The sequence below is a fragment of the Parasteatoda tepidariorum genome, chromosome 4 (genome assembly GCF_982258835.1).
Source record: "Parasteatoda tepidariorum strain Cologne lab strain chromosome 4, Ptep-v5.0, whole genome shotgun sequence".
NCBI lineage: Eukaryota > Metazoa > Arthropoda > Arachnida > Araneae > Theridiidae > Parasteatoda > Parasteatoda tepidariorum.
The window spans coordinates 81,404,501-81,428,287 of NC_141758.1; the positions used below are offsets into that span (position 1 = coordinate 81,404,501).

The window sequence follows — 23,787 nt, forward strand, 5'->3', positions numbered from 1 at the left end:
GAAGAAACGTTAATTATTTAGGGTTCCGCAACCGAAAAAAAATTGGGAACCGTTGCTCTTGAGTTCCGAGGAACACCTATTGGGAACCATTAGTTAATAACCATAATCTTTCTCCCGTTGGCTTTTACGATAGACATAGCCACCTAATAATTTCCTAGACAATACCACCAAATAATTTCGTTACATTTATCTCGTCTCCTTGTTATTACATTGAAAATGCAATAACAATCAAACAAACTTTTTTTAAGATTATAGAATTTCTAAATGGCGGATCAAAACCCCTAGATATAAGGGGCCGACCTAGTTAGCGCCAAATAAAATTCTTGTTGCATAACGGTGTTAGGTGAAAACAGTCAATATAAAAAAAATTTCTTGGTTAACAGTTTGATAACCCTCTCTTTATGATTATTTAACTGTTTTAGTTGAAAATGGTAAAATAACAAATTAATAAATTGTTATTTAAAAAAATTTCCAAGGAATTTCTGACAGTTTATAATAAAAACATATGATTACCTAAACATTGATTAGAATTTATGTGCACAGTTTATGATTTAAAATATACAATATATAAATCTTAAGTATTATTATTAGCCCATTGTAATTTATGTGGCATGTTGCAATTTTTTTAAGTATATAAAACATATGTAACAAGAACATGACCATTTATATACATTAGTAAATGATACTTAAATACTATACAATTTGGTACATTTACAATCAAAAATATATTTTACTTATAATTGAAGAAGCTGGAATTAAAATTATTAATTTTAATCTGTTATTCTCTATTGTTTTACACTTTCATACAAATCACTTTTATTTGATAGAAATGAAAATTATCAACACTCTTTGAGGAATCTCATAAGCATATAAACATGAATTCGCAAGACTTAGCACGAGATTTTCGTATAGACTACTTTCAATATATATTTTCAATTCCTTTATAGCATTAAAGTAAATATTATATACACATTAGAGGCAGCAAATTAATATTTAAGCGAGGATTTAAGTCAAAATCTGCCTGATTCCTGAGAGAAACAAAGAAAAGTTGAAAAGTGATTATTTGAAACACTTCTGGGTGTCATTGGATAATCAAACTGGTTTCCATGTTTTTATCGTCACAAAAGATTCGACATTCTTTAGGTTTTTTCATATCTAGATTTTTGACCGCTAATATGCAAACCTTTGCAAATTCATGACCTCATACTTGTCATAAATTATAGGTATACATATTATTGGTGGTCATATTATGATACCACCCACGTATATGACAATGATCAACATCATGTACAATGTGAAACATTTTGAAATAGCGAACATACAATAAATTACAGCTAATATGATGTTATTTCACATTCACTATCAAAATCAACAGAACTGAAGGGCTCTATGAAGTCAATGAAGTGATTCAGCGGACAAAATTCTGTACATCCTTCCAAAACTAGAATGTGAGGTTCTTGTGAGAACTTATCGGCTTCTGTAGAGTTCAGATAAAGTAATCGAACATAGTAATTGTCTTCCGGCTTAGAATATAATTCGAAAATGATAGTAGAACAGTAAGGAACAGGATATTCTTGAAAATGTTTCAACGCAGCCGTGATTACTCCTATGTTTGCGTCATGCTAGAAAGTTCAAAAATCAGTTCAAAAAAATATTAATAAAATAATACAGAAATTTTGCATAGTGTTTATCTTACTTCAATCGTAATCTTACTTATTTTCTACCCCTTAGTGATTTTGCAATTTGTTTAAAAATTTTGCGCCATTGCTCTGTTAATTTCAAATAGCGTTAGCATTTGAGTTAACTGTATCAGTTCAACTTAAGATTCATTTTAAATGTTCTCATGTAAACTGGTTAATTAATTACACTCTGCAGTGCACGCTTACCTTCTTTTAAAACCATAAATGGATCCTCAGTAATTATTACTGTTTTCCTGAGGCTGCCACACTTGCCCTCTTTTAATTCGTGCAACCATTATATAAATTGATAAAGTTAATAAAAAATGCTACAATAAATTTGTTTTAATAAATAATTTCGTTGCAAATATTTTTTTTTACTAATAAGTAAAACGTTTTAGCATAGTCTTTCTAATTTAAAAATTTTTATGAACTACTAAATATTTTTATAGCCTTTAGGAAGTATTTATTTTCAGAAGAATAAGGATTATCAGCATATATTAAAAAGTTTTATAAACTGTTAAAGGGTTCTTCTAAAATAGTAATATTAAAAGAAATGTAAGTAATTTTTTTTACATTTTTTCGGTGAATTAATAACAAGCTTCAGCAATTTTTTTTGATCAGTTATTTAAATAGCATCATTGAATCAGTCTCATTTTAATACATAATGTAAACTTTTAAAAGGTAATTTTAAAACATATTTTTAATTGTTTTTTACAATAGGTTAATTATTTCACCGGTCATAAAGCATAGGTATGCATGACAGCTACGCAGGGACAGGAGAATAATTTCTTAAAAGAAAACTATTTTTTACTTAACTTTTAAAGTTAATGTATCGAATGCCAGTAACTTTTAAAGCCAGCATTCTATAGAATGCTTGGTGGTTTGGAGTATGAAATAAAATAATAAAATAAGAAAGTATGAAATATGACTCAATATATAATATTTCGACGTGGAAAACATTTAAGTATGTCATGTATTACCTAATGGAAAGTTTAGAAAGAAAGAGAAAAGATGATTCCTTGTTATGTCATGTATTACCTAATGGAGAGTTTAGAAAAAATACTAAGAATCAGTAGGATGTAAAAATTTTAACTTTGAAAAAAATGCACTGTATAACCGAAACACGATCAGATACTGTAAATTCATTTAATGAATAGTACCATAATTTATATTTGGAGCATTCCCTGGGAAAAATGAAATGAAATAAGCATAAAGATTAAAGTGTCTCATATGAGTACATAAAAGTAGAAAATCCTGTTGGAAAAAAAACTTCCAAACACCAGAGGGAAAGAGAAAAAGAGGAAGACCTGGAATAAGATAGTTAGATAGATTAGAAAAGTGGTTAAAGGACTTGAGAGTTAATAGATGGAAAAATATAGCATCGAATGGATCTAGATGGGGTAAACTGACTGAGACGGTCTTGGCCAGTAACCGGCTGCAATGCCTAAGAAGAATAAGAAACAGAAATGCTTTAGAAAATTTAACAAATCACTAGTGAGAAAATAGGATTGAAAGCATCATGTAGACATCATGTTTGACAAACATGTTTGATTGCTAGAGAAAGCAGAGGATATTATTAGAAATATCTCCCTACATTTATTTTCATGATAATAAAACTTGTTTGATTGCATTTTCTACCGCCTCAATTACTTGTTATTAGTTGGATTTCTATAGTGTTTTTGTTTCTTGAATATCAATCTGTGGTGCCTAATGTGTTTATTTCTTTTTTTTTTTCTTCTTTTACGACAAGGATGCTAAAAGTGTATATTAAGGGCAGTTATTACCGACCATTTAATTTCTTTTTCAAATAATTTTATTTACTTTACTTACTGAAGAATATGTTATGAATTTCAAGTTTGGAGTATTTCCTTTAATTTTTTCGTTAATGGCGTGCTTGACTAGCTTCAGAAATGGACCTAAGAAAAAAATCATTTTCATCATTTTAAGCATCGTGTGACAAGAAAAATTATTGTTTAAGAGAATTTAAAGATAATGTTTATAGTAATAAAAGCAATTCTAATTTAAACTATTCTCGTTAATTGTTTTTTTAGAGTAAGAGGCTAAGTTAAGTAATACTTGTAGTACCAGAAAATTAAAAAAAAATGTACACCCTTCGCTTAATTTGGAAAAAAAAAATTAAAATAATAAGAATGTTATAAAGAATAAATTTTGACTTTTGATACATGAAAAAATTTGAAAGATCCAAAATTTAAAATTTGTATATATACATATACATACTTACATTACTCCAAACCAAATGAAGAAAAGGTTTCTTTGTGCTACATCTAACCAAAGTTAAACAATTCAAAAAAAAGGGCGAAAAGAGTTTTGTTTTACTGCAATTTGGCTTTGATAATGAAGAACCTTCTTTTAAGTCAAAACTCAGAATGAAAAGGTAATACAGAAATATGGAAGAAAAATACAAACAAGTTATAACAAGGATAGTACTTCTGTTAAAATATACAGCTCTTAAGACATGGACCTAGATTTACCGAATTAAAGATCTAGATTTTTATTTTTCAAAAGTTTTATGACTATTCTATTTCATAACCACGGATCAAGCTTTCCATTCTTTCAAAATGTTGGAAATCTAATTTCTTTTTTTATTTAATAGATTTTGCAACATAACCTATACATAACCTACAACATAACCTCCTCTAACCTGTTTCTTATCTCTCATTTTTTTTTGTTTGAATGTCCTATTCAGGCCTGTCCCTCCTTTTCTTACTGATCAATTCCCTTTTTTTCCTCAATTTTAGTTTGTTTGCAATGTTTATTTTCCCCTTTGTGTTTTCTTTTCAATTTATTTTTCGTCATAGAAGGAAAATTGTTCTTTCTTAAAGAACCGAAATTACAGTATGTCTGCTATTGTAGCTCGTTTTCTTTTTCCGAAGTTATTAAAAACCTCCTTAGGTGAGGAGAGTCCCTTGTAACAAACTTTAATTTATAGGCCTAAATGGGTTAAATAAATTATTTCATACATTTAGGCCAATTCAGCTACCGTCTGCTAATTTAATTTGCGGAATATTGATGGCGAAATTTTTAAATAAATTGTGTAAATTTGGGTGAAAGATTAGCTCAGGGTAAGAAATCGAAATTCTAATCCTCTAAAAACAATTTTTTGATAATAGTGTGAAAATAAGCTTATATATATAAAAGCTTGGATAAATGGATATATAGAAATATATAGATTTTGTTCAATGGATTTTCCCTACATTATTTGCTTCAACTTAGCATTAATTGATTATCATTTTGACTTCGAAAAAATCCAGAATTAGTCTGTTTTGGATTTTGGATACTAGTCTTAACCCCCGATTGCTAGTTCAAGGTTTTCCGAACTTTCAGACGTGACTTTCTCTCATCGATTAGCCGATACCATGGACCCTTCTTTGGAGCTGAGCCTCCTATAGTAGAATTACAGAGATGCCAACTGCTCCGGACATGCCAAAATAATTTAAAAAAAAACGGCAAATAACTACAAAGTAAATTTTGCAAATCTTTGACTATTTTTGCTTGTTTTTTTAAAAAGTATATTATGATTGTAGTGTTATAAAGTGGTGAATTCTATAGGCCTATGAATTATTTAGAAATAGTGGTGGTTAAAAATCTATTAAATTGAATTTATTAAACCAAGAATCATGATTGATAAACTACCACTTTAAAATTTATATTTGCTGTCCGGAGCAAGTTTTCATCTCTGGACTTATTAGTGACGCTTGACAGTAACGGATTGGTCTGTTTATACAGGGTGTCTCAGTTAAGCGTTTCAGAACTTCTAAGAGGGGTAGGGGGCATCCTGACGACTCGAAATCATATAGCAATGTGGTGTCGGAAATGCTTTCCTGAAGAGGTGACGTACACAGAAACACCATAAAGAAAAGAGATCGTAAGTGAAAAATCGCTATAATAATACATTGAGAAAATTATATGGCCTCCTCGGTCACCCGATCTATCATGTCTTGATTTCTGGAGTCATATGAAAACACTGGTTTATGACACCCCTGTTGATAATGCTGGTTGCAAGAATCGCAGTAGCTGCCTGCGAGATATGCCTGGAGTATTGCAGAATGTCCATGCGCCGGAGATGTGAGGTGTACATTGTAGCCGGTGGTAGAAACTTCGAACACTTATTTTGGCCCATGTACCATATAATTTTTTCAATGTATTATTATAGCGATTTTTCATTTACGGTCTCTTTTCTTTATGGTGCTTCTGTGTACGTCACCGCTTCAGGAAAGCATTTCCGACCCCACATTGCTATATGATTTCGAGTCGTCAGGATGCCCCCTACCCCTCTTAGAAGTTCTGAAACGCTTAACTGAGACACCCTGTATTAGATGAAAATACACTTATGATTAAGTTGTCATGTTGGACTACCAATTATTTTATTCTTGATTGTTAGTTTCAGCTAATACAAGTCACCTCAAGTACCATGCAGAATTAGCCAGATTTTTAACCTCTCTTTCTCCTCTTGATCCAGTGATTACCAGACAGTAGTGTGTTGTAAAGGATTTTTAGTCCTATTTTTTCCCAAGGACTCAGCGCTTGGTGGATTAAAACGTCAAACATGCCAAGATTTTTTTTATCCCACTTGATGAAAACACTATATTTGTATTTGATCCAGGTTTTGAACATGGTATACTGAAACATCCTAAAAATATTTTCGGAATTTGATTTTTAAATCATGATATATGGTGCTCTACCTGCCCGAAGACGCTGAACCAGAGTTGAATTGAATGTAAAATGAAACCTGGTAGCTGCTGCATTTTTTAACTGATTGAAAACAACTTCCGCCCACTTAGGCACTTCTAGATTATATTTCTTCTGAAAAGAAAGAAAAAAAGTAGCATTTTATTTCCATACCTATGAAATGCCTATTAAAATATTTTCTTTTCTTTAAACAATTACTATATAAATTAAACGTATAAATTTTAAGAAACAAGCTATTTTAGTCTCTTTGTCACCATAAGAAAGCGATTGATCTTGGCAGAATTCATTTCCAAACGAGGGATGTCATCGTGATAGAAATTTTTCATCGACAGAAAGCTGTTTTCTTTCCCTACCATCGTTTTTTTTTTCCTGTTTTATCTTTTGATTTCAGTTTCTACCATCTGTATTTTAACCTGTATCTATATTTTAATCTGTATTTTAACTAATGATCTTACCGAAATACGGCATTCATTTACTTTCTTGTATCGGCAGGCATTATTTATCATCAAAAAGCTAATAAACTCAGTATTATTTCAGTGTAGACAGCTTTCAGTATTATTTATACTCAGTAATAAGCTCACAATTAGTTGAAAAAGAATAGAGCTATTGGGTATAACCGGAAATTGATTGGATTTTTAATATGAATTTATCCTACTAGTTATAAGTTTTCCATATTTTAATAGAATTATTTGAAAATAGCTAGAGCTGCTGAGTCTGATCTGAAGTAGCAAGCATTTTTTAATGGTGTAGCTCAAGGATTTCCGTACGCATTGTCGGACGCGAAAGGACCTTCTATGTGCGTGAAAGATTTTTCATGCATTTTCTGTATTAATTTAATCTAAAAAACCCGTGAAACTATTGACGATGAATCGTCTACAATCGGCGAATTATTTCCGTTTTGCTGTTCCCCTTTATAACTCAACCATAGCATAAGATTAACCCATTCTTTCTGGATCTTACGTTTGGCCAGTTGCTCGTACAACATCACTTCTCATCATTGCAGAAAAATTGTCAAAAATAACATTTTTTTTAAAATTGGTTTAGGAGAGTGTTGCGTTACTTTGCTTTATTTACTAATCTTACCGTAAAAAATTTCATTTCACGTACCTTTTTCACGTGTTCTTTAAAGTTTAATAAATAGAAAAAAAAACTTAATACTGACCAGGGCATTATTCTTTTTCATTATATTTTTTTCATTAGAAAAATATTCAGATTTTAGTGTTTTAAATATTATTAAATATTGGGTGCTATTTTGGCAACTGATATTTTTGTTACCCCTGGCCTGATAAACTAACGCAAATATAATTGTAACATGAAGCACTTCCAATCTTTGAGATCTTAAACGTTTCAAACCAATCATGACAAAATTTCTACAGTACCTCGATCATCAGAGTGTCAAAGAAGTTAGTTGAAGAAGTCCAGCTCATTCTCTTTCCCAAGTGTCTTGACAAATAATTAAATAGTCTCTGCAAAAGAAAGAATATACAAGCATAAATGAACGCAAAAAAAATCATCGTTCAATATTAACAATATTTTTTAAACCTTGGCCAAACAATTAAATGTCAAAACCTTAATTATGAAAAGCAAGATTTCAAAAAAAAAATATTGCTTTAATTTATTTTTGCGTTCTCACTGGTCTTAGAAAAATTAAACATTGATAATAAATCCATGATAATGTTAATAGTTTTTTTTCACTTTATGTTACCATTTTAGAGGTAAAGTCTTACTACAAATATGTAGTAAAAATTTGATGGGATGAGTATGATACAGTACGAAAAGTATCCAAGTCACATTTAGCTAATATTAAAAATTTAAAAAATTTATGTTTCCAACGAAATGAATATTACTAGCCTCCCTCTAAGACAATTCTGTTTTTGACGGAAATATATTTTTCTTATAATAAAGTAAGTAATACATAAAAAGGCAAACTGGAAGATATAATGACATATTAATGGTTTGGCAATTTCACCTTTACAAGTAAGAACGAGCATCATTTCACCTTATTTCTTACTTACAATTTTAACACTTTTAAATTAAAGAAAACATGGTCGATTTTTTAATATCATCTTTCAGTCTTTTTATTGCCATTTTAATATTGAATATGAGTATTTACTATAAACGAAAAACTCATTAAAACAAAAATTTCACTTGTTATGTAGTATCGTTATAAAGAACTTATACTATGTTTTCTAGACGAAATAACACGTAATGATGGTCCCAATCATCGAGAATAGTCTCCTTTTCATTGCCAGCATCAAATGTTTTTCAAAAAACTGTGGAAATCTAGTAGTGTATCCTGAATACTGGTTTTTCTTACAGTATACAGGGTGAAAAAGAGTAAATAACCAATAAATCAGTAATCATAAGCACTTCGAAGTTATGCACAAGAAAGACATATACCAACACAGTACTCTTAAAATTGTTAATTTTAACAATTGAAAACCATCAATAAAGTATTTAAAAGCTATTTCTATTATATCACGTTGATTTGATGGTTAACTATTTATTAATTAACGTTCAAAAATTAGGCTTGTCTAAAACGCGACGTGACTACGAGTGACGTCACTTTGATAAATATAAAATTTTTTACTGATTTATTTCCATACTTCAACCATAAACAAACGGCAAATCAAAGATATATAAGCACACATAAGTATTTTTTTTGTCAAAATTTAATAAATAGTTTAACTAACTTGCCTGGTGCCTTCTTCTGTAAAAATTTCCTCGTTGCGATATATTTTTTTCCACTTCTTTATCAAATTTAGGACATTTACTTTCGATTCCTAGATACTAAATATAAAAGAAACTGCAATGTAAATAAGTGCACCAAAGATTCTAAAATTCAAAATTTTTTGAAAAGTCTCTTTTAGACAGAAAAGTTTCCATCCCACGTTTATCCATGGAAAATAACATTAACGCAATTTCTGGACTTGTTAATTAACTGGTTTATGTATGTATTTCATTTATTCAGTTTTTGTTTCATTTTATTCATTGAAATATGTTCATTTTAGCCTAGTTACGAATTTTCTTATTTTAAGGACGTAATATTTTTTTTAATAAAAACTATTAAATATTTAGTTTTAAGGCTACGTACAATGTTAAAATATACAATTAGATAACTAGGAATGGAAAACAGAAACAATATACAGATCTACTAGATTTTTGTGCTAATAACATAAAACGGATTTTTTTCCACCATGTTTACCTACGGAAAACATCATGACCGCAATTTCTCAACTTGTTAACTAACTGGTTTATATATACATATTTCTTTTATTTAGTTTTTGTTTAATTTTGATCGCTTGAATATGTGAATATGTTCGTTTGAGCCTAGTTTCGACATTTTCAAACATAATCAAACATAATTTCTTAAAGAACCCTTTTTGAATTATTTTGAAAATACTTTCAACGTTAAAATATACAATTAAGTAACTAAATTTAATCTGACACGTGTTAATGGATTACAAAGAACTATATCTATTGAAATATTTTAATTAGTTACATAATAAATCAGGAAATTAGGCTCGTATATTAGTTCTTATTAAACATGATAAAGTTTAACATAAAGAAAATTATATCACTTTTTCTGTTTCTAAGAGACCCTCAAGCATTAATTTATTTTAATAATAATAATAAAACGTTGAGATGTTGATAAAGTTTTTAACTTACTTTATCTGATGAAGATGGAAAAGAAAAGATGGGTATTTGTTGCCAACTGCAATATCCGTCTAGTTTTGGTGCATTGCTATCTGGTGCAAAGAACCCTTCAAGATTAGCCTTCGAGCTTTGTATGCAACGGCTGTTATTAGAACTCATTGCTTTTATCTGAAAATGATAACAAAAAACGTGCATTGTTAGAAATTTTTTGCGCATTAAACATTTTCATACCATTCAAATTTACTGCAGTATTGGTAAATGTTAATTTGAACCATATTATCGTATGTTTTAAACTCGATTGCATGATATTAAATAATAAGCATGATATAAAATAGTAAGTATGAAATTATGGTAAGTATTTTTGAAATATTAGATTTACTTATGAGAAAATTCAAAGCATCGCAAATCACAAAACAAAATGGAAGAGCTGTACAGAATGAAATTAATCTGAGAAATTCTATTAAAATTTAGTTCTTGTATTTTTTGTTCTATTAAAGAGGATAATCGATAACATTCTTAAAAAACAGTTAAACATAATGCAACATCTACTATTGTGTAGTGTAGGAAATTTTGTGCTTGTTGAAACCTAATATCGTTCAAATTTGCTGCAGCTAAAATATGATGCTCCATAGAGCAATATTTCAGACTTCTTAAACTTGATTGCACGATATTGCATAGCAACTTTTATGGAAACATGATTCGTTTTAACGTCGTGCTAGTATTGCATCAAGTTTGTGTCGTATTATGGTTTCAATGTGCCGATACAACAATTCCAACAATGAACCTATTTTTCTGACAGTACCGGTATACTGGATGAAAGTTTTATCAATAACAATTCTTTTCAAAATCCCAATAAAATAGTAATTTTTCGGAATTTAAGTGATTTTTGTGACTTATATCTGTTGTTTGGAAGTAAAGGTTTAGTAATTTATATCTGACTCCTAAAATTAAAACCATAATAATAATTGAACCAAAATTGAACTCCAAAAATTTTATAAATTTTTTATGCAAACAGTTTCAATTTTCGTAGACTGTAATTTTAATGAGCATAGCTTGACAAGTCTGTATATTTAAGGACTGAGCTATATTAAAATTTGAAATAGAGAAAATTAGAAGCTGAGTTTTATTAAAACTTGAGGTAGAGATACTTAAGTACAGAGTTTTATTAAAATTTGAGATGGAAATAGATCTGAAAATTCGTAATTAGGAATCAAATATTGCAAACAAGTATGAATTTTTTTAAAGAACAAAGTTTTATAGGCACTCAAGTTTTAAGTTTTTCAAACATTTAAAATACACAATGTAGTATGCATGTAATTAGTAGGTTTAATAATGTACTATGCTATATATTGAATCTAAGATTTTCTATATTTTGAGCAGAATATTCCATGTAATCACAAGTTTTGCGTGAATTCTTGCAAAATATTGTTTAATAAATCTCGTGAACTAAACACTATTAAAACTTGAATAGTATTGTTGTTTTTAAATAATATTCCGATATTTTTTGTCATTTAATTTACTTTCTCTTAAATTATATTCAATTTTTAATCAATTATTTTAACAAGCCTCTGTATTACCTCTGTGTTTAAGCCTCTGTATTTAATCTGTGAGACTTAACCTATGTTTTAGCATGTTAACCTATAAACATGTTTATTTTTAGCTTACTTAAACGAGTGCATCTAATGAAGATTTCTCACTCGTTATAATTTTTTAGCCTTCCAGTTTTGGCAATTCGTCTTTCAAATTCAAAATTTATTTTATGATCCCCAATCACAGACTGTAAGCATATCTCCTTTTGGCGTCATTACTGCATGCCAATTTTCAAGATTGATAGCAATATCTAAAAATTGATTCTTATTCCTTTTACATGATTATTTTTAACTTATTTAACCGATTGCTTTTAATAAATATTTCTCACCCGTTTTAATTTTTAAACCTTTTAATTTTGGTTACTAAATTGTCTTTCAAATTCAAAATTTATTTCGCGTATCCTAATTACAGATAGTTATCAAATCGCCATTTGGCTTCATTACAGCAGGCCAATTTATTAGGCTATTCATCGTGGAAAAGAACATTTTTGGATATAAATTTCATCTACAATTTTAATTGTTGTATATTTCGCTACTTTGCTTTCGTTTAATAAATTGAAACTAAAGAACACGACATTTGTTAATTCTTACTAATGCATATTTTAAACAAGCTTATATTATTTTTTTTTAACAAAACTGAATTTTTTATCACCGCATTTAATGAATAAATTGAACCTAATACCATAGATATGATTCGGATGTATCTAAAATTTTGTACATTTGATGTAGTATTCCACATGGTCATTGTTTACTTTAAAATTTCACTGCAAAGCCCTTGGGGGTAACATTTGATCTATCTATTACATTCGATTCATTCGATTTACTAGGTGTGTATAACTTTATCTAAAACGACATTTTTTATTCGAAACCATAAAATTTTTCCCCTGTATAAGTAAAGCATGCACTTTTTGCAAGTTGAAAATCGGAAAATCGGCTCATAATCTAAAATATGCGTACATTGCTTGAAAAGACAATAATTGAGAGTGAATGTTGTTTTATTCAATTTTAGTCTTGCATTTTAGTTCAGATATTTGCAAGTGGCAATTTGTTCAGACATCATTTGCTCAGATTTGACCATTTCTTAGTCATTATGACAAAATATTAAACATATTACTGATCAGTGACGAATTGATTCATTTTTTGAACCTTGTTAACCGATGACGGGTTAACTCGTTATTTCACTTTCAAAGTCGTGTTAACTCGTCATCTGCCATCAACATTTAGGCATGGAATCAATATAGAGAATATTTTATTTAGCTTTCATATTCAATTATAAAATAATAGCTGGAGACGCGACATCGTTTATACGTAAAATTGCTGGTCAACTAAGAGTCAGCATGGAATAATGTTTGACAATTTCAATGTTATCTTTAAAACAAAAAATTTTGTTGCTGAGAGTAAAGTCGGAGACAATTGTTAGGATTTTTTTCGTCCATCATCAGTGTCACATGCATTGAACTATAATTAAAAACTCCTGGTACAATAAATATCAAATGAAGAATAAGAAATAAACACTACTACTTGATGAAAAATTAAATCATTCGTTTGATATGCTTTATGATAAGTAATGCACACCTATAACGCCTACCTTTACAGAATAAAAACACTTATCTTTCATCAAATTTTCACTAATATTGGAAACATTTTTAATTCCAAAGGTAAATATAATTTATTTCGCTTTAGAAGCAGCTGGTTGATCAAGTCATCAATGTGAAGACATCATGTGTTTTATGTCTTTGCTTAAAGGAAACGGAAATCTATTTTAAGTGTGAATTGGGCTGAGGATAAATGGTGATTAAAAGTAACTTTATTAGTTTCATTCATAACTGTAAGGTTAACTGTTACTGGGCGCGTGCGTTTAAATGATTTGATATAAAACATGATTAAATGATTTGATTAAATGATTTGATATAAAACTAAAAGTTTACTATCTGGGAAAAAATAATTGTTTTTTTCCCTTACTAAAATCATTATTGTTCAATATAATTTACAATTGCATGCATAGCAGTATCCATGCTCCTTACGTTTGTGTTACAAAAAAATAACAGTAGATGTTAAAAAGTGAAATTTTTATATATTTTGCTTTTATTGTTAACAGAACATTGGTAGCATTAATAGAAGGCATACAAAATTTCAGAAAGCGTTTTTAATTATTTTTAAAGTTATATCTAAAATTATGGTTTTTGATTGTTAATAATTTAAAGTTTCCTTGCGAACTAATTTCAAGTTTTTTCCTACGTATATACGCTGTTAAGAATATTCGTATCCAGAAGCGCTCCAGCAGCGCCCCCTATGTAACTGGGATTAATGTAAATTATTATGTCTTGAGTGTCTGTGTTAATATGTATGTGTTTGTGTTACGTCCCAATAAATGTTTCTAAAAGTAACAATTCGTTTGTCAATTCGAAAGTAATTAGTTTAGTAACAGAAAATTGATGCATCGTCCGTGGAAGCCCATGGTTTGTTCGAATAAAAAATTCGTTTGCAAGAAATAAAGAATGACGGCATGTGGGGTATGTTGTTTTGATTTGATACTTATCCATTTCGTATTGTGTTGAAAGTAGTTAAAAGTCATTGCATTGAAATAGTTTCGATTTGGACATTTAATTGTTTCATATTGTGTCGAATTAGGGTTTATGAGTAGGAAATTGTTGAAATGGTAAAATTGTGTTGTTTATGTTTGATATATATACTTTCGTTTTGAATAAGTACTAGTTTGAATAAGTAGTGTTTGTATTTACTGAACCACATATGCTTTAAAAATTGTTTGATTTGGTAGTGCTTATTAATATCTGAAAAGGAATATAAATTTAGTAATGGCTAAAAAGAAAGAGTTGGATAAGTTAAAAAAGCAACGCACCTCGCATAGAGGACAGGTTACTAAACTGATAACAAAAATTAAAACTTGTTTAGATGAGCAGGGAATTGAAATCGATGAGTTCGAAAGTCTGTTGATCCAATTGCAAACCAAAGACGATCAAATCAAATCTTTAGATGTTAAAATCGAAAATCTTTTAGATAATGATGATATTGAATCAGAAATAGAAAAAATTGATGAATATAACGAAGAAATAGTTTTTACTACTGTTAAATTAAAAAACAAAATAAAATCGTTGCAATCGGATAGCGTAATTGAAAATAAATGTAATAATGTGCAAGAAAACCCAGTGAATCGTAGCGGAAATATAAGCGCTAAATTGCCTAAATTAAAAATTCAAACTTATTATGGCGATCCATCAGAGTATTTGAATTTCTGGAATCAATATGAAAATTCAATTGACAAAAATCCTTCTCTCTCAGATGTAGAAAAATTTTCATATTTATTTAGTTGTCTTGGTGGTGAGGCACTTTCTTGCATTAAAGGTTTTGCGATAACAGAAAACAACTATAAACCAGCTCTTAAATTAATTCAAGATACATTCGGTCAAAAAGATGTTTTAATTAACGCCCATATGTCTAAACTGTTGAATATGACCCCTTTAAAAATTTCGTCTAATTTACAGGAATTAAAGAATCTTTATTTTAAATGTCAAACTCAAATTCGTTCTCTTGAAAGTTTAGGTGTAAAATCGGAAACGTATAGTGTAATGCTTAGCGCAATTATTTTGAAATTATTTCCCAGTGATCTTATTTTAGAATTTAGTAAAGAGCAAATTTCAAGTACAAATCATGATCTAAATGAATTAATGAGTTTTTTGCATAACGCTATTATCGCCAGAGAGAGGGCTTTTCACTTGCAGCAGTCTGCGGTTTCCCCCCCCCCCTTCGCCTCGCCTGGCGTCGAATTTCCATTCAAAACAAATTTCTCGTAAATATAACGGTGGCTCTTGGAATCGGAATAAATTTATATCCTCTGCGAATGAATTGTTGACTAATGCAGCTTCAAATGGTTGTATATTTTGTAATCAAAATCATTTGAGTTCTTTATGTGAGAATTTGAAAGCTCAAAATAAAAGAGAGAAATTATTACGCGAAAGAAGATGCTTATTATGTTGTAATGTTAATTGTTTTGTTAAAAATTGTAAAGGCCCCGCTTGTTCTTTTTGTAATGGTAGACATGCGCGTGCAATATGTTTTAAACTAGAAAACTCTAAAAAGAATAAGGATGAGTCGAAGAAAAACCAAAATGAAGAGAAAAAATTAAATGAAATTGTATCCACTTCTTCGAATCACATAGGGAATAAAAATGGAGGGATTTTGTTGCAATGTGTAAAGGTAGAAATTGTTGGCACTAATTCTTCGGATTTAATATTTTCGTTGTTTGATAATGGCTCTGAACGGACTTTTGTTAAAAAATGTGTTTCCGAAAGGTTAGGATTAAAGGTTGTAGGGTTTGAAAAATTGAAAATTTATAGTTTTGGCTCCAAGAATCCTAAGTTGCAGGTTTGTCGCAAAGTGGAGGTTAAGTTGCGAAATATTTTTGAAGGTAATGAAGTCGTGATTGAGGCATTGGAAATAGATGAAATTCCAAGAGCGCCAATTCATGTTCCTGATCAAAGGGTTTGCGCTGAGATGAAGGCCAGGAGACTTAAGTTGACATTTAATACTAATGAGCTGTCCAATGATTGTAGGATCTCATTGTTAGTTGGATCGGATTATTATTGGGATTTGACTAAGAGATTTCAAAGGTTAAATTCATCATTAGTTGCTCTTGAAACAGTTTTTGGATGGTCCCTTCAAGGAAGATGTGAAGGTTCAATTGAGTCCGCATCGGTTAATTTCGTTTTTAGTGAGAATGATTCAATCTCTTCGGAGCTTAGACGATTTTGGGAATTGGAAAGTTTGGGAATTAGAGGTGACGAAATAGAGACTTCAGGTAGCAAAGAACAAGATCTTTTGAGGGAATTCAATGATTCGATTCAGTTTGTTGACAATAGATATTGTGTTAAGTTGCCTTGGATAGAAGGGATGCAAGAAAAGTTGGCGAGCAATAGGGAGGTGGCATTAAAACGTTTTAATAGTTTGGTCAAGAGGTTTAAGAGAGATCCATCTTTGTATAAGGAGTATCGGGAGGTTGTAGACGGTTATCTTATAGAGGGAATAGTTGAATTGTCAGATAATTTAATTGATGAATCTACGTTTTATTTGCCCCACCATGCTGTCATTCGCGAAGATAAAACAAGTAGTCGCCTCAGAATAGTGTTTGATGGTACAGCTCATGCAGAGGGAGAATACTCACTCAATGATTGTCTTCATACTGGAATGAACTTATATCCAAACTTGTTCGAGCTTTTGTTGCAATTTAGACAAAATGCTATAGCATATACAGCTGATGTTAAACAGGCATATTTAAAAATTTTGATAGACTCAGATGATCGACGATTTACCAAATTTTTCTGGATTGAAGACCTCAATTCAGACAAGCCTTGTGTACTAAACTTCACTAGAGTGCTATTTGGACTTAAACCAAGTCCTTACCTGCTTGCAGCAACTCTTAAGCACCATTTTGAAAGGTGCCAAAATTTATTCCCAGAAACTTGTGAAGTGTTAAGAAATTCGTTCTGGGTCGATGATCTTGTTGGAGGAACTGATAATTTAGAAACTGCTCATAAAATCAGCATCGAAAGTGTAGAGATAATGAAGAAAGCAGGAATGGTGCTTAGAAAATGGCAAACTAACTCGATACCACTCCGTGAGATGTACAAAAGATCTGGCATAGAAACTGATGACTCAAATGGCATAAGTGGAAATGGTGTACCAAGTAAAGTTCTAGGACTGGCTTGGAATCCTGATGAAGATATAATCTTTTTTGACGTCAGCAAGTTGAAAGACATTGCTGTCAATGGTAGCAGTACCAAGCGATTTGTATTACACCTTCTGGGTCGCATCTTCGATCCCATTGGCTACGTTGGTCCTTTCATTATAAAACTGAAAATTCTTATCCAAGAATTGTGGGCTGCTAATATTGACTGGGATATTGAACTTCCACCTTTACTGGACTACAAGTGGCAGTTGTGGTGCAGTGAAATCGAACATTTGAACGAGATATTCATTCCTAGACATTATTTTTCAGGATTAACTTTATGTGATTTTATTTCATTTGATATTCATTCTTTTTCAGATGCTTCCATGAATGCCTATGGCTGTGTGATCTATTTAAGAGGAATTACTCGAGAAAATCGAGTGATTACTAGCTTTGTATGTTCCAAGAGTCGGGTTGCTCCTATTAAGTCTATCACATTACCACGTTTAGAATTGTTAGGATGTTTATTGTCCGCTAGGTTAGTTAAACAAGTTAGTAAATGTTTAAAATTTGAAACTACTCATCACTATTGGACAGACTCAACCATATGCATGTATTGGATTAAGGGAGAGGCCAATAACTACAAGACCTTTGTTAAAAATAGAGTCAATGAAATTCAAAATTTAACTGAACAAACACAATGGTCTCATTGTCCTGGAAAAGAAAATCCTGCAGATATCCTTTCAAGGGGTATTTCTGCATCGGACTTAGTCAAAAATTCGTTGTGGTGGTATGGACCACCTTGGTTGAGTCAACCTAGTGAGTTTTGGCCTTGTAAAATTGAAAATGAGAAACCCATTGGAGATTTAGAAGTCAGAAAAGAATGTGAAATAATCTCCCAATGTAAATGTACAGTGTTTGATTCAGAATTTGTGTTAGATTTAAATAAATATAGTAACTTAGATAGAGTGTTAAAAATTACAGTACTGGTTAAAAGATTCGTCAACAAGCTCAAAAAATTACCAGTTGAGTTGGGATCTTACACTGCAACTGAGCTCTCAGAAGCTGAGATGGACTGGATAAGGTATGAGCAAAGTCTTGTCTACTCTTCTGAATTGGAATGCATTAAAAATGGTAAACAGGTATCTAAAAAGTCGTCTCTTTATTATTTCGCCCCATTTTTAGATAAAAATAATGTTTTGCGGGTAAGGGGAAGGTTAGAAGAAAGTGAATTTTCAGATAGCGAGATTCATCCAATTATTTTACCTAAAAAGTCAAAATTTACTGAATTACTAATTTCTAGAGAACATAAAAAGGTTTGTCACGGTGGGGTGTCGGCTACCCTCGCAAAAATTCGCAGTGCATTTTGGATTCCGAAGGGTAGACAAATAGTGAAAAAGGTTTTAAAAACTTGTCTCATTTGTAAAAGGTACTCTTTGAAACCTGCAGAACAAATTACTGCACAATTACCAAAGACTAGAGTTCTTGAAAACCCCCCTTTTACTGTTACTGGAATTGATTTTACTGGTCCAGTCACTGTTCGTTCAGGTAAAGATATTAATTAAAAATCTTATATAACATTGTTTACATGTGCTGTTACAAGGGCTGTTCATATTGAATTAGTCACGGATATGACAACAAAAAACTTTATTTTGTCTTTAAGACGATTTTTGGCGAGAAGGGGAAATTGTAAGGTCATCATTTCGGATAACGCTAAGAGTTTTAAAAATGCAGAAAACATTTTGAAAAGTTTTTCTAAAATTTTGGATGATTCAGAGTTAAACAATTTTGTGGCTTTGCATGAAATAACATGGCAATTTATCCCCCCTCATGCTCCTTGGTGGGGAGGATTTTATGAAAGACTCATGAAGAGTATTAAAGAACCTTTAAGAAAAATTCTCGGTAAATCTTTTCTTAGCTTTGAAGAAATGACGACCATTCTAGCAGTAATTGAATTTGTATTGAACAATCGACCACTTACTTATGTAAGCAATGAGTTAAATGAACCACTACCTCTCACACCATCCCAATTTTTATTTCCTGGACAGGAAATTCTTAGCTATCCAATTCATTTTACAGAAATTTTGAGCAATGAACCCTCGAATAAAGAAAATTTAACTAGACGTAAAATTTACCAAACTAGACTTGTACGTCAAATTTGGATAAAATGGAAAGCTAATTATTTAATGCAATTAAGAAATGCACACAAATTCGTTAATCCCTTACCAGAAAAGGATCTGAAGGTAGGGGACGTAGTATTGCTCGAAGGAATAGCGAAATCTAAATTTTTGTGGCCCCTTGGCATTATTGAAAAAGTAATTATTGGCCGAGATGGTCATATTAGATCATGCATTATCAAAACATCTAAAGGTCAGTATAAACGACCAATTCAGTTAATTTACCCCCTTGAAATAAATTAATACTAAAAGGTTTCATGTATCATTGCCTATATTATTCTTGTGTCATTATAATGTTTTTTCTTTCTTTATATTTTGTATTTGCATATGATTTAATATAATTTAATTTGTGTTTGCATATAATAGTTTGTAGTAATGTACTCTTAACAGAGTACAGGTGGGGTGTGTTAAGAATATTCGTATCCAGAAGCGCTCCAGCAGCGCCCCCTATGTAACTGGGATTAATGTAAATTATTATGTCTTGAGTGTCTGTGTTAATATGTATGTGTTTGTGTTACGTCCCAATAAATGTTTCTAAAAGTAACAATTCGTTTGTCAATTCGAAAGTAATTAGTTTAGTAACATACGCTGTTAATGGGCATTTAAATAAATTTAAGTGGTTTTGGTAAACGCATAAAATAATAACATATTTATGGGTAAAATTTTCATTTAGTTCACAAAAAAATTTTTTAGAAAAACACACCTCAATAATTTTTTGCTAATTATTAGAAATTTTTTAATTAAGGTATTAAATTTATCAAATGTGCAAAATACTTCAAAGTTTTCAGAAAAAATTTACATAACAATCAAACAAAAGTTAACGAGCTAAAATTTTTTTAGAGTTGCGAGAACATTTGAAAGTTCCATTACGAGAAAAAGCAAATTAGTCAAAAAGAACTGTATATTAATATATAGACCTCCATAACTCAATTTGTTTTAAATCCATACGGAAAACTCCAATTTGAACAAACTTTTACTACAAACGTCGTCTGTCTGAAAAGCAAGTGTTTCGAAATATCGAAAAGAGGTTATATTTTACTGTAATGGTTATTTACTGTAAGAGGTTATGTCATCTAAACAATTTCCAACACTTTAGTAGTCACTAAAAAGGTTCAAACAGTTCTATTACGTAACCAGTTCTGTTACTTTCTGAGGGAAAAAAAATTTTTACTCCCTCAAACAGGTGGAGAAAGCGACTTCTTTTAACTTAGAGCATGAGTGAGGAAAGTGTCTACGTTTGGAACATGAAATTGGTTAATTTTACTAAAAAGAAAATCTCGAGTTGCCTTTCATTGAGATTGAAATTTATTTATAGGAGTAATATAAATCACCAAAAAGAAAAAATATATATATAACTCCATAAGCTTCATTCATGAAGAACTTCGGAGTGTTGTTGTTACTTATGTCACTTGCCAATCAGCAATCCTGCTTGAAATCAAGCGAATTTTTAAGGAAAAAAAAGGAGTTTCTTGTTTTTCAGTGGTGCCATCTATGGTCAAAGGAGGCGGGCACTCTTTGAGCTGGTCCACCTCAAGACGAACAGATTGTAATCAGACGGACAGCTCGGGACAATAATGATTTTTTTAAATTTAGTCACGCAAAAATTAAATTATGACTATGAATGTACTTTTTAACGATCCTTGTAATGTGCCTTAATGTACTTTTTTTACGATCCTTGTATTTCTGAGTTAAGTTATTCACTTTTTCAACTAAGAAAATGCAAGATAGAAAGCTCATTTCTTATTAACACACCTATCGATGATTTATCTTCACAAAATTTTTGTTTATAAAATAAACAATTAAATTAAAAACAAACATGCCGCCTGAGAATGAGTTCTTTTTTTTTTTAACTTATATAAAGTTAACCAAACTATTTCTTAAAATTTAACACAAATATAACAAATACTTTAAATAAAATATTTGTAAAATATTGTTAAAATGTTTACGAGGGTGTTTATTTATTATGATGATGTTGAGGCTAGCTATTCAGTTATTAGTTGTTGAGGTACAGAGATCAGTTGAAGATACAGAGCTCATTGAGTGTTTAATTTTTCAATTTTTTCTAATTTCAAACCTCAATCTACCACGGCTAAATATCTCGTCACTCATTTCATTTTAGCCTAAAAATACAACTACGTGGTGTAAAAGTGACCTTCAACATAATCATGAATATTTTAGCAATATTTTACTCACACTCATCTTGGCGTCAAAGGATTACATGAGTTACACTAGAATAAGAAAGTACGACTAACAAGTAAGGTTAGTCCAACTCGATTTTATTTTATTACATTTCATTTTATTTTATTTATTTATTATTTGTAACTGGTAGCTGACCCTTTATTTTAATTTGACCTTCATATGATACAAGTTTAAATAAAATTTAAATATAATAGGGCTAAAAAATATTTTAAAGCATTGAAATGAAAAAATAATTTAAAAGTTTTTCAGTAAGATCTTACTTCGCTTGGGTTCTTCGGGAAGAAATCTTTGTATAATACACGAAAAAATTTCCCTAGGCTGTACTGTTGCATTTTACCTAGCTGAAATGAAATACAAATTGTAAATAAAGACAGGCTCTTATGAAGTAATTAACTACAATTTCTATTTTTTAAATAGAAATTGTCTAAACTGAAAAATGCTAGTTTCTTTCAAATTTGAATGAGATTTTTTAAAATTTGAAATTAAATTGTTATACTAGAATTCAATTTTTTTAGAATATTGTGTTATGCTCTTTAAAATTTCTGAAAGAAATCGCTTAGATACCATATAGATTATTTAAAAATCATTCTCTTTTTCACAAACACACCGAAACTATGGGGCAATAAGAATTTGCTAAAAATAATTCCCAAACTGCAAATGCTTGCGCAGTACTTAGCCTTCTTAATACGTGTATATAATTTGTTTAAAAAAGTTGTAAAAAATATTTTAATTTAACTTACCTGAGTTAATTCGCCAAGGCCTAACGGCCAAAGAGTTTCTGGATTCGGATCATTTTTGTAAAGTTCCCCAGGAGCACGATCACCATGTCGATAAATCTATTTACAAAATATAGAAAAAAAATTAAATTTCAATGTCAGAATGTTCTTCTTTAAATCTTCACAAACAAAATTTTAAGTTATTTTAATTTCTAAAATACAATAAATAAATTTGAAAGCAATTTCAAAATGCTGAAGTTATACTTGTAATCTGATAGTCAACTATTCAAAAATGTTTATCAATTTGTATAGTTCACTGTTGGCTTACATTTAGTCATGCCGAATGTGTTAAAAACTACTAACAATTTGAAAAATGAACTGAAGAAAAACAAAAGGAGCTAGAAATGTATGATTCGCTGCTTTCTGTTTTAGGGTAGCTGTTGATTTATTTCTTTTTATCAAGTTTCAGAAAAATATTTACAATGTTTGTCACAAATGATACACCCTAAAAAAAAAATGCCATGTTTTCAGAGTAGCCACTATTGAACGCAACAGGTATGGGTAGTCTAAGAGCGAAGTGAAGTAACGCTCTAGTAAATACTTCAAATAGAATGATCTAAAATGCAGCAGAAATCATTGTTTTATGGTTTTCCAGCTTAAAGTGCCATCTGTTGACAAACTTTTCAACTAATTTAGAAACATAATGGGAATAAATATGTTTCCTAGGCAGAATGCACTGACCAAACCAAGCAAATTTATTTCTCTTTTGTACACTTTAATTAGTTTTTAACCCCTTGTCGCAGGTGATACATTGGTGACACTTTCACATTTTTTTTTCTGACGCTTAAAACCTGTGACACCTGTGTTTCATACTGTATTTCGTAACCATAAAGTATCAACATGCTAAATATATAATATTTTCCACTTATTTTTACCTAAATTAATACAAAACAATAAAAAGAGTATGAAAAATATGTTTAATGAGAATTCTACGTCAAAGGGTTAAAGGTAAATAAATTAGTCTAGGTCAAATGCATTGTTACATCTCAGATATTCAACTTAAAATAAAGGTATGAGTTTTAATGCTGTCTTTGACCAATGTGGCTAATTTCTTCATATTCAAAATTTTACATTCAGTTTAAAATTAAAATTTAAAGTTATTAGTCCTAGAAAATATAAGGAAGGGTAATTACCATTTGCACAAATCTTAGAGTATAATTTCCCTTTGCGTGTATTGTTTGGTAAAAACAGTCAAACGCTATTACGAATAACAATTTTCTTGTGAACATGTCTCAACTAGAAACTCACTACGACTTGCCTGATATTTAAAAGATTAGGAAATTGCATCTTTCAATTGAAGAAAATGTTGAATTCATC

General features: G+C 30.2%; 1 protein-coding gene across 1 annotated transcript; it reads right to left on the reverse strand.

The window, feature by feature from the left end:
• Nucleotides 1-76: 76 nt before the first annotated feature.
• On the reverse strand, nucleotides 77-23,784 carry LOC122268622 (testicular acid phosphatase homolog). Its single transcript, XM_087161466.1, has 9 exons — nucleotides 23,604-23,784; nucleotides 22,435-22,530; nucleotides 21,955-22,035; nucleotides 10,059-10,214; nucleotides 9,087-9,179; nucleotides 7,769-7,855; nucleotides 6,383-6,503; nucleotides 3,510-3,595; nucleotides 77-1,622 (listed from the first exon to the last, which is right to left on the reverse strand). Exons 1-9 carry the CDS (start codon nucleotides 23,697-23,699, stop codon nucleotides 1,335-1,337), a joined length of 1,104 nt encoding a protein of 367 aa, XP_087017592.1. The 5' UTR covers nucleotides 23,700-23,784; the 3' UTR covers nucleotides 77-1,334.
• Between the last annotated feature and the right edge of the window lie 3 nt (nucleotides 23,785-23,787).